General features: G+C 42.7%; 1 protein-coding gene across 1 annotated transcript in view; it reads right to left on the bottom strand.

Moving 5' to 3' along the window:
* Window positions 1–12,963, bottom strand: part of rsrc1 (arginine/serine-rich coiled-coil 1) — a 191,930-nt gene extending 178,967 nt beyond the window's left edge. The window contains 3 exon segments of the mRNA NM_001140733.1: window positions 411–533; window positions 11,801–11,990; window positions 12,919–12,963. Of these exon segments, the coding sequence (NP_001134205.1) occupies window positions 411–533; window positions 11,801–11,976 (299 nt within the window). The 5' untranslated portion in view covers window positions 11,977–11,990; window positions 12,919–12,963.

Below are 12,963 nucleotides of genomic sequence, written 5' to 3'. Positions count from 1 at the left end.
ACACTGAGCTGCTGCTGCTACTGCCTGCTTGGCTGGCACTTACACACGTGCACGCAGGCAAACACACACACACCAAGCCCCTACAAATGTTGTTTTCGTTACGAGTATTTTTTGCTGTAAACGGCAAGCAAAATGGCAACATTCAGTTTGTGGTTGCTGGAACCAATCATTATCAAATGTCATTACATTGTGAAATTCAGCCAAAAATCAGGGACAAGCACAGGGTATGCGTACGGTGAAGAGAGTAGAGTGTGGTGTGTGTGCATGCGTGTGGTAGTCAGACACCTATTGAAAGCCAGCACCTGCTACTGGCCATCCTCATACCCACAAAACTATAGTAGTGCCACTGTAAACTCTCTTGAGCCCTTCTCTCCCCCCACCCAGCCCCACTACCTCAGTCCCCATCATACCTGCGGGTGCGGCTGCGTGACCTACGGGAGCGGTTGGTCCTGCCTCGGTCTCTATCTCCACTACGACTCCTCCTCCTGCGGGACGAGCCGTGGGACGAGCTGCTGCTGGACCGCCGCCTGCGTCTGACACACACAGATACATACACACACACGCAGGTTAATTCCAGTCATTGATTAACCAGCGCTAGAATGACTCACTGTGCTGGTCTGAGTTTAGCAGCTCAAACTCGTCTTCTTAACCACATATCAACCCCTCGCTCACCCCCTCGCACCCTCTCCCGGGTTTCCGCCCCAAGCAGTATATTCTCTCTTATTCTCGGTGTTCTTACCCGCCTTTCACAACATGTTAAGACTGAGCAACAGAGAAAGCATGTCTCCCAGTCCCATCTTATACATAAATAACTTATATATCCCTCAAAATACTAATTTGGTCTGTTGTTAATTTCGGTAATCAAATAATTCCCTCATTACTTTCCATACCTAGCCCCCTAGAAGTGCCGGTGGTTGTTCATCAAATCTATCAAATACTTTTGTTGTGAGTGAGAGAGCGCGCGCTGTATTAATATTTGCCGGGTTGGTTGGATCGCAGAAGCAGGTTGGTTCAGGAAGAAGGCTTCCGTCGTGGCCCTGACTCAAGCACTTCACACACGGGTTCAGCAGAAGAAACGTGCAGGACGAGACATGTTATTTGAACTTGTGGTATACACACACATACAGGCGTGTGACAATAATGTTAAGAAAACAAGGGTGATTCGCACAAAGCGAAAGCTGCCGCTACGGCACATGAGAGGGAGGCTGCCTGGGTGCTCCGGCATGATGGAAGCCATCCAAGTGAATAGTGGGAGCAGGTTTGACATGTGCACTAACACTGACTGTGTGTTCCATGTCAACTCAATGGGTTGTTTGGGGGAGCTCTTTAATGCCTGGTGAACAGCTAGTGAACACGTGCTGCTCTTCACTGGAGACTTCAGTTAAGGATTATCTTTACGCGTGTAGTGTGCCTTCCAAATGGCACCCTATTCCCTATGTAGTGCACTACTTTGACCAGGGCCCATAGGCAAACGCAGATGTGAGATGCAGACGTAGCCTCATACATAAAGGCCTAACTTAATCCATAGACCCTGTGTCTATTTTCAACCCAATGTCCATTCCCTGGCCATGTCCAACTCCTTGATTTGACAGAAGCATTTCCTAGGCAGCTAATGAATGGCTGATTGAGTAGGAAGACTAAAGGCTAAGAGGGGTAAATGGCTACAACCAGCCGGCCCCAGATCAGCGAGCCATTCTCTCAAGACCACCAATGATTTCCCATCTCGCGTAATGGACCCTGACCAAAGCGCATAAATAATGACCATCAACCGGCCTTGTCTAAACGACTGCAGAGGGAGTGTCGAGCGTGTGAGCGTGTGTAGGAGGCTGTCCAGTATCCTCCGTTAAAGAGACCCTCAGCGGACATCATCAGCGGTCATTTACTCACAGACACTTTCTCTCACGCACAACCTGGACAAACAAATTCAATAACAACAACAAAAAGCCTGTGGGTCTAAATGATGGAAGTAACATTAACTACTAACTACTGGTAATTACATTTATTAATTATAATAGCCTATGTCCAACAGTTAAACACATGTAGTGTTGGTCCCATGTTTCATAAGCTGAAATAAAAGAGACCATCCACCTGACAGGCGTGGCATATATAAATAAAAGGCCACTCTAAAATGTGCCGTTTTGTCACAAAACACAATGCCACAGATGTTCTACATTTCGAGGCATGCTGATTGCAGGAATGTCCACCAGAGCTGTTGGCAGAGAATTTAATGTTAATTTCTCTACCATAAGCCGCCTCCAACAATGTTTTATAGAATTTGGCAGCACGTCCAACTAGGGCTGGGCGATATGGCCTAAAAATCATATCTCGATGTTTTTCAAACCTTTCGGCGAGTCACGATATACATCTCAATTCTCTTTATGTTTTCTCTAAATATGCATTGTTGTACAATTAAAAGGTCAAATCCACTGCATTTCAAACAGTCAACAATAATCTAATGAATTCAGGGCTTGTGAAGTTATAGCTAGGCTAAATATAAGCCCTCAAAAATCATAAGACCCATTAATAATTTAATTATTTTATCAGAATAGTTTAACCAGATATTTTGCAATAATCACTAATCTGGCATTCAAGACAGTCTATAAAAAATGTTCTTTTTTGTTACAAATATAACTAGAACCATGCATAGTGCACTAATTCAGTAATAATGACTAACTTCTTGTAGCAAGCATTAAGCTATAGAAAATTAACACAGATCAACAATCTCTCAAGCACACGTGCTTGTGATTATCCTTATATAATTATCCTTAAATAATTATGTTTCATGCTTATTGCATATTTATAAAACACAGGCTAGACAGTTAGTATAACAGTCTTTGGTTAAAACGCTACTAGTGGTATGTGGCACCCCAATGCTGCGCGCGACAAACTGAGCTTTATTTTCCAGAATAATACTCTCTTTTTAGTAGTGACTTCTCTGCGCGCAATCTGAGTGGTTGAGACATAACTTCTCCTCTATTACAGTAAAATAATGTTGGACCAAACCTCAAATAGCGAGTTGAAAACGCTTTTCAGAGAGGAAGATGTGACCTCTCAACTTTGTTGGCATGAGAGGCAAGGGGAGGGGCTTGGTGTGTAAACCATAGAGGAAGAGGTGAAGCGCTAAAACCTGTCCAAAATAAGGCCAATTTGTTTCTAAGGGCTTATTTTGGACCTAAGCTTGTCGCCTGCCTCCCTGCCTTTGGGACAACGACTCCCATTGAGCATCTCATCATTATATACAGATCTCTGGTGTAAATGGGAAGGTGCACACAGCACAGAGACTGGTTAGACTGTAAACTCTCCTTCCAGACTCACATCAATCATCTCCAATCCAAAGTTAAATCTAGAATTGGCTTCCTATTTCGCAACAAAGCATCCTTCACTTATGCTGCCAAACATACCCTCGTAAAACTGACCATCCTACCGATCCTCGACTTCGGCGACGTCATTTACAAAATAGCCTCCAATACCCTACTCAACAAGCTGGATGCAGTCTATCACAGTGCCATCCGTTTTGTCACCAAAGACCCATATACTACCCACCACTGCGACCTGTACGCTCTCGTTGGCTGGCCTTCGCTTCATAATCGTCGCCAAACACATTGGCTCCAGGTCATCTACAAGACCCTGCTAGGTAAAGTCCCCCCTTATCTCCGCTCACTGGTCACCATAGCAGCACCCACCTGTAGCACACGCTCCAGCAGGTATATCTCTCTGGTCACCCCTAAAGCCAACTCCCCCGTTGGTCGTCTCTCCTTCCAGTTCTCTGCTGCCAATGACTGGAACGAACTACAAAAATCTCTGAAACTGGAATCACTTATCTCCCTCACTAGCTTTAAGCACCAGCTATCAGAGCAGCTCCCAGATCACTGCACCTGTTCATAGCCCATCTATAATTTAGCCCAAACTACTACCTCTTCCCCTACTGTATTTAATTATTTTATTTATTATTTTGCTCCTTTGCACCATATTATTTATATTTTAACTTTGAACTTTCTTCAAATTACAAATCTACCATTCCAGTGTTTTACTTGCTATACTTTATTTACTTTGCCACCATGGCCTTTTTTGCCTTTACCGCCCTTATCTCACATCATTTGCTCACATTGTATATAGTCTTATTTTTTTCTACTGTATCATTGATTGTATGTTGTTTTACTCCATGTGTAACTCTGTGTTTTTGTATGTTGTCGAACTGCTTTGCTTTATCTTGGCCAGGTCGCAATTGTAAATGAGAACTTGTTCTCAACTTGCCTACCTGGTTAAATAAAGGTGAAATAAAAATAAATAAACAGAGGAGCGAAAGACACAAAACCAAAAATACAACAGGAGAACAAGCTGACATGAAAACTAAAAATAACAAAACCTTGATTCTTGCGATACAGGCACTTGGAATATTGCACAAAACCATACGTTAGAATTAATTTGATACATCACCCAGACCTACGTCCAACCGGCCTCACAAACGCAGACCACGTAACCGACTTCAGTGGGCAAATGCTCACCTTCGATGGTCACTGACACGCGTGTGGCTGATTTTAAAACACATCCCGCTAGCCGCCAGGAGGATCCTCTTGTGCATCCTCTGATGAAGTAGGTCATCGAGGAGGTGAGCATACTCCTCTGTTCGCCTACTAATGAATTTACACTCTCCTTGAACACTCAACCACTTATCGGTTTCTAGGTCACGGAGGAGAGTAGGACAGAGGAGTTGCAGTGAGGACAGACTTTATCCCAATGAGAATCTCCCACTAGCAAACCACTGTGGGTACTTCCTTTTCTTGCGAACAGAGGAGTATGCTCACCTCCTCGATGACCTACTTCAGCAGAGGATGCACAAGAGGATCCTCCTGGTGGCTAGCGGGAAGTGTTTTAAAATCAGCCACACCCCCCTTGAATCAGCTGTTGTCTCAAAGGATAAAAGCATGTACACATTTAAAAACAATATGCTACTTATCCGTTTATCTTTAACCTGTTAGGGCTAGGGGGCAGTATTGACACGGCCGGATAAAAAAACGTACCCGATTTAATCTGGTTACTACTCCTGCCCAGTAACTAGAATATGCATATAATTATTGGCTTTGGATAGAAAACACCCTAAAGTTTCTAAAAGTGTTTGAATGGTGTCTGTGAGTATAACAGAACTCCTATGGCAGGCAAAAACCTGAGAGGATTCTATATGGGAAGCGGCCTGTCTGACAAGTTGTTGTTCATCTTGGCTCTTTTTATTGAAGACTGAGGATCTTTGCTCTAACGTGACACTTCCTACGGCTCCCATAGGCTCTCAGAGCCCGGGAAAAAGCTGAACGATATCGAGGCAGCCTCTGGCTGAAACACATTATCGCTTTTGGCAAGTGGCCGATCAGAGTACTATGGGCTTAGGCGCGTGCCCGAGTTGACCCCATGCTTTATTTTCTTTCGTCTGTTTACCTAAATGCAGATTCCCGGTCGGAATATTTTCGCTTTTTTACGAGAAAAATGGCATAAAAATGGATTTTAAACAGCGGTTGACATGCTTCAAGTACGGTAATGGAATATTTAGAATTTTTTGTCACGAAATGCGCCATGCTCGTAACCCTTATTTACCCTTTCGGATAGTGTCTTGAACGCATCGAACAAAACGCCGCTATTTGGATATAACTATGGATTATTTGGGACCAAACCAGCATTTGTTATTGAAGTAGAAGTCCTGGGAGTGCATTCTGACGAAGAACACCAAAGGTAATAACATTTTTCTTATAGTAAATCTGACTTTGGTGAGTGCTAAACTTGCTGGGTGTCTAAATAGCTAGCCCTGTGATGCCGGGCTATCTACTGAGAATATTGCAAAATGTGCTTTCACCGAAAAGCTATTTTAAAATCGGACATATCGAGTGCATAGAGGAGTTCTGTATCTATAATTCTTAAAATAATTGTTATGCTTTTTGTGAACGTTTATCGTGAGTAATTTAGTAAATTCACCGGAAGTTTGCGGGGGTATGCTAGTTCTGAACGTCACATGCTAATGTAAAAAGCTGGTTTTTGATATAAATATGAACTTGATTGAACAAAACATGCATGTATTGTATAACATAATGTCCTAGGTGTGTCATCTGATGAAGATCATCAAAGGTTAGTGCTGCATTTAGCTGTCTTCTGGGTTTTTGTGACATTATATGCTAGCTTGAAAAATGGGTGTCTGATTATTTCTGGCTGGGTACTCTGCTGACATAATCTAATGTTTTGCTTTCGTTGTAAAGCCTTTTTGAAATCGGACAGTGTGGTTAGATTAACGAGAGTCTTGTCTTTAAAATGGTGTAAAATAGTCATATGTTTTGAAAAATTGAAGTTTTTGCATTTTTGACGTATTTGAATAACGCGCCACGGGATTACACTGGCTGTTGAGTAGGTGGGACGGAAACGTCCCACCTAGCCCATAGATGTTAAAATGACTTGCTCAACTGGTTGACCACACTAATAGCCTATTACGTACAGTATCTGGCAAACCAAATGTTGTTTAGGGCCATGTTTGGCCCGCAAACTCCACTTTTAGCAGCCCTGCTTAAATATAAAAATAAAATAAATAAAGTGATGGAAGACAGTGGAAGTACCATGATGAATGAAGTAGTATAGGGTGCCCACCCACTCTGCCCAGAGTTGGTGAAAAAGTGCTTTGTTGATGAAATTTCACTTCCTTATGTTATAAAATATATTTTATCAAGACAAATACACTGCTCAAAAAAATAAAGGGAACACCTAAACAACACAATGTAACTCCAAGTCAATCACACTTCTGTGAAATCAAACTGTCCAGTTAGGAAGCAACACTGATTGACAATAAATTTCACATGCTGTTGTGCAAATGGAATAGACAACAGGTGGAAATTATAAGCAATTAGCAAGACACCCCCAATAAAGGAGTGGTTCTGCAGGTGGGGACCACAGACCACTTCTCAGTTCCTATGCTTCCTGGCTGATGTTTTGGTCACTTTTGAATGCTGGCGGTGCTTTCACTCTAGTGGTAGCATGAGACAGAGTCTACAACCCACACAAGTGGCTCAGGTAGTGCAGCTCATCCAGGATGGCACATCAATGCGAGCTGTGGCAAGAAGGTTTGCTGTGTCTGTCAGCGTAGTGTCCAGAGCATGGAGGCGCACCCAGGAGACAGGCCAGTACATCAGGAGACGTGGAGGAGGCCGTAGGAGGGCAACAACCCAGCAGCAGGACCGCTACCTCCGCCTTTGTGCAAGGAGGAGCAGGAGAAGCACTGCCAGAGCCTTGAAAAATGACCTCCAGCAGGCCACAAATGTGCATGTGTCTGCTCAAACGGTCAGAAACAGACTCCATGAGGGTGGTATGAGGGCCCGACATCCACAGGTGGGGGTTGTGCTTACAGCCCAACACCGTGCAGGACGTTTGGCATTTGCCAGAGAACACCAAGATTGGAAAATTCGCCACTGGCGCCCTGTGCTCTTCACAGATGAAAGCAGGTTCACACTGAGCATGTGACAGACGTGACAGAGTCTGGAGACGCCGTGGAGAACGTTCTGCTGCCTGCAACATCCTCCAGCATGACCGGTTTGGCGGTGGGTCAGTCATGGTGTGGGGTGGCATTTCTTTGAGGGGCCGCACAGCCCTCCATGTGCTCGCCAGAGGTAGCCTGACTGCCATTAGGTACCGAGATGAGATCCTCAGACCCCTTGTGAGACCATATGCTGGTGCGGTTGGCCCTGGGTTCCTCCTAATGCAAGACAATGCTAGACCTCATGTGGCTGGAGTGTGTCAGCAGTTCCTGCAAGAGGAAGGCATTGATGCTATGGACTGGCCCGCCCGTTCCCCAGACCTGAATCCAATTGAGCACATCTGGGACATCATGTCTCGCTCCATCCACCAACGCCACGTTGCACCACAGACTTTCCAGGAGTTGGCGGATGCTTTAGTCCAGGTCTGGGAGGAGATCCCTCAGGAGACCATCCATCACCTCATCAGGAGCATGCCCAGGCGTTGTAGGGAGGTCATACAGGCACGTGGAGGCCACACACACTACTGAGCCTCATTTTGACTTGTTTTAAGGACATTACATCAAAGTTGGATCAGCCTGTAGTGTGGTTTTCCACTTTAATTTTGAGTGTGACTCCAAATCCAGACCTCCATGGGTTGATAAATTGGATTTCCATTGATTATTTTTGTGTGATTTTGTTGTCAGCACATTCAACTATGTAAATAAAAAAGTATTTAATAAGATTATTTCTTTCATTCAGATCTAGGATGTGTTGTTTAAGTGTTCCCTTTATTTTTTTGAGCAGTATATGATTATTCATGTTCTGAATTGTTCCGTGGGGTCTTTAACATATCATTAACATTATATCCAAAAAGTCAGATTTCACAACCTAAAACATCCAACAATAAGCACCAAGCTCTCTTGACATAGCAGTGCAATTTTTTGTGGTCTTCGTCTTTAAAGTTGTTTCCACGAGTCGCCAAAAATATTTGCATGACATGACCTGAATTAAACGTAAAAGGCTTTCAAAAATAAAACGCTTGGTATACGCTTTCTGCTCTGTTGACAGGGCATAAAATTAACTTTTTGGTCCACCATCCACTGTGGCAGGTAGATTAAAAAATCTTAGAATGTATTTTTGTACCAGCCAAAATATTTATTTTGCCACTAAAATTACACCAACAAAACACCACAAAAAAATGATGAGCATGGTTTGTAATGTTTCTAAAACAATAAATGTATTATTACTAAGAGGTAATGTGGTATATTGTTTAATTTCATTTTTTGTGACCTGAGTCTTTTAACCAAAATATCACAGATGAGACAAAAAAATGTCACCTTCCCCTTTAAGGGCGGGAGATTAACATGGTATGGTAGCGCGACACGAGTCATGTTTGTGCCTGTGAGATTGAGTCTGACTAGTAGAAGCGTTGTCTTTTCTTCCCTAGCAGTTGAAACTCAAACATAGAACAACCTAGCTTGTGAACAAAACTATGTAAATAGCCAACAAACACAGCCCCTAGCCAAGCAGTGTTGAAGCGCGAGGTGCAATAGGCTAAGTAGGGTTCGTAGTTCTTTGACTGTCTGATTAATTTACCAGCTATGAAACAAAACAGCAGAAATACTTTGAAAACAGCTACTGTTGCATTTACTTTGCTTTAAGTGTGATCATACTTGAATATTTTTATTCACAAATGCGAGTGAAATGCTTGCACTGTGGAGCCCTGACCACTCGCCAACGTGGCTGGTGAAATGGACATCTTACCCACCAATGCCAAAATCAAATTTTAGGCCCTGTTCATTGTCATTTCACAGAGATACGCTTGTATTAATTTTGAATTAATATAAAAAACGTATACTAAAATATGAAAATAGTACATGTATCAAAATCGATATCCATCTTCTCTCTATTGTTTTATGTCCTGCAGATTTACCCATTGGTCAAAATATGTGTTTTTGATTGGACACCCTAAGTAGTAGTTCTATAAAGTAGTATTATCCTATTCAATTAAAACTGTCTTTCAAGTGTGGTGGCTGATTTTTTTAAATAGATATTTTAAGGTACAACTTTCACTGACAGATTTAGGATAGCTAGATAGATATGTAGATAGAGGAGAGGGATACAGGATACAGGAGACAAAATGAGTGTCGGGACGGGAGATCCAACCGTCACCTCCATAGGCATATGTGGTCCGCGACGGTGGGATTACCACTAGACCAGACCCCGTTACAGCTTTACACATCCAGTTTGCTCCTTCATTCATGCACCTCTGTTAGACGGCGAGGTAGCGACAGTATACCTGTTCCTCTAGTGTTGTACACAGTAGAGGTCGACCGATTAATCGGAATGGCCGATTAATTAGGGCCGATTTCAAGTTTTCATAACAATCGGTAATCGGTATTTTTGGCCACCGATTTGCCGATTTTTTTCCCCCACCTTTATTTAACTAGGCAAGTCAGATTTAGAACACATTCTTATTTTCAATGACGGCCTAGGAATGGGGGTTAACTGCCTTGTTCAGGGGGGATTCGGGGATTCGTTTTTGCAACCTTCTGGTTACTAGTCCAACGCTCTAACCACCTGCCTTACATTGCACTCCCCGAGGAGCCTGCATGGCAGGCTGACTACCTGTTACGCAAGGGCAGCAAGAAGCCAAGGTGAGTTGCTAGCTAGCATTAAACATATCTTATAAAAAACGATCAATCTTAACATAATCACTAGTTAACTACACATGGTTGATGATATTACTAGTTTATCTAACGTGTCCTGCGTTGCATATAATCGATGCGGTGCCTGTTAATTTCTCATCGAATCACAGCCTACTTCGACAAACGGGTGATGATTTAACAAGTGCATTTGCGAAAAAAGCACTGTCGTTGCACCAATGTACCTAACCATGAACATCAATGCCTTTCTTTAAAATCAATACACAAGTATATATTTTTAAACCTGCATATTTAGTTAATATTGCCTGCTAACATGAATTTGTGTCACTTCTCTAGCGTTCCATGCAAGCAGTCAGGGTATATACAGCAGTTTTGGCCGCCTGGCTCATTGCGGACTGTGTGAAGTCAATTTTTTCCTAACAAAGGCCGTAATGAATTTGCCAGAATTGTACATAATTATGACATAACATTGAAGGTTGTGCAATGTAACAGGAATATTTAGACTTAGGGATGCCACCCGTTAGATAAAATACGGAACGGTTCCATATTTCACTGAAATAATAAACGTTTCGTTTTCTAAATGATTGTTTCCGGATTCGACCATATTAATGACCAAAGGCTCGTATTTCTGTGTGTTATTATGTCATAATTAAGTCTATGATTTGATATTTGATAGAGCAGTCTGACTGAGCGATGGTAGGCAGCAGCAGGCTCGTAAGCATTCATTCAAACAGCACCTTCATGCGTTTTGCCAGCAGCTCATCGCAATTCTTCAAGCATTGCGCTGTTTATGACTTCAAGCCTATCAACTCCCAAGATTAGGCTGGTGTAACCGATGTGAAATGGCTAGGTGCGCGCTAATAGCGTTTCAAACGTCACTTGCTCTGAGACTTGGAGTAGTTGTTCCCCTTGCTCTACATGGGTAACGCTGCTTCGAGGGTGGCTGTTGTCGATGTGTTCCTGGTTCGAGCCCAGGTAGGAGCGAGGAGAGGGACGGAAGCTATACTGTTACACTGGCAATACTAAAGTGCCTATAAGAACATCCAATAGTCAAAGGTATATGAAATACAAATCGTTTAGAGAGAAATAGTCCTATAATTCCTATAATAACTACAACCTAAAACTTCTTACCTGGGAATATTGAAGACTCATGTTAAAACGAACCACCAGCTTTCATATGTTCTCATGTTCTGCGCAAGGAACTTAAACGTTCTCTTTTTTACATGGCACATATTGCACTTTTACTTTCTTCTCCAACACTTTGTTTTTGCATTATTTAAACCAAATTAAACATCTTTCATTATTTATTTGAGGCTAAATTTATAGTATTTATGTATTATATTAAGTTAAAATAAGTGTTAATTCAGTATTGTTGTAATTGTCATTATTACAAATACATTAATGTAAAAAATGTAATCGGCCGATTAAATCGGCATCGGCTTTTTTTGGTCCTCCAATAATCGGTATCGGCATGGAAAAATCATAATCGGTCGACCTCTAGTACACAGTACACCTACCACACATGTCTGTCCTTTCTGTCTGTCCTTTCTGATGTTGTTTGTGTTGTAGGCCTGCTTCCTCCTATATTTGCCAGTGTAGTAGTTCTCTCATCTACCGATCTCTGTAAATTGCAGTATTTCTATATAGACCTACCTCCTGTCTCTCTCTCTGGAGCGGCTCCGCGAGCGGCTGCGTCTGCTGGACCTCTTGCTGCGGCTTGTCACCCGGCTGCCAGAGGAGCTGGAGGAAGAGGAGCGCCTTCTGTGCTTCTCCTTCTTCTTCCTTCTGCTACGGCTGTCCTCCTCGCTGTCAGAGGTGTGGCGACCCATTATCCCTCACTAAACTGGGTCGGAGGAGAGAAAGCATAAGAGGATGTCTTATTTAAACGAACACTAATTTATTGATTGCTCAGACGAAACAGTAGGCCTACATCTAGCCGATTAAACTTTACTCCACGATTTAAGATGGAGTTGAACGGCGACTAGTGTGGGCGGAATGGAGCTCTTTTTATTTAAAAAAAAAACGACTGATTTTAGCACCCAAAGAATAGCCTGACATTGTTACGACATTGTTATGTGTAATTGCAGGCTATTCTTTGGGTGCTGAAATCCGTCGTTTTCAGAGAGCGCTGCAGTCCGCCAACACTAGTCGCCTCTCAACTCCATCATAAGTTGAGAGGCGTTGAGTTTAGTCAGATGGCCTAAATCCTGCACTGCGTAGCTATACTGTGGCTAGTGGCTTCATTGTTTAATGTCCCCCTTCCATCCTCCAAGACTGACATGTCGCTGGCTAAATAACCTTTCTATCTGAATATACATGAGCAGTCAGGATGCCAGAGAGATACTATAGCTAGCTAACTTCACCAACTCGGCTCCACCTGCCTTATAAGAGCGCGTGGACAGAATGTAAACAAGTAACATACATTATAACAAGCTAACTAGCGACAGTTAACTAGCATAATGGATAGCTATCCATTCTAAAATAATTGTTCAAATAGCTATCGCGTACGCATGTGTTAAAAAGATACTGTGAAGTTTTCATTTGCAGGTTATAGCATGCAGACAGAATGTGCACTTTCAGGACTGCTGGCATGCTGGCTAACGTGTTAGCTTTAGTTTGCAGCTAAACACAGCTCACTCTATTCTAGGCATTTTTGTGTTACGCGCGCCCTTGTGCTCGGTAAATAGCTACAACGTTATTAACAGCTTCGACGTATTTCAAACATTACTTATACAGTGACTGTAAGTAGGGGGGGAAACAACAATTCATACCAGGTATCTTGCTACAAATATTCCTTCTTCTCCTTTTTCCTTTAT

This window comes from Salmo salar, chromosome ssa09, assembly GCF_905237065.1.
Source record: "Salmo salar chromosome ssa09, Ssal_v3.1, whole genome shotgun sequence".
In the NCBI taxonomy this organism is placed as follows: domain Eukaryota; kingdom Metazoa; phylum Chordata; class Actinopteri; order Salmoniformes; family Salmonidae; genus Salmo; species Salmo salar.
This window is presented reverse-complemented; position numbering and strand designations above follow the sequence as displayed.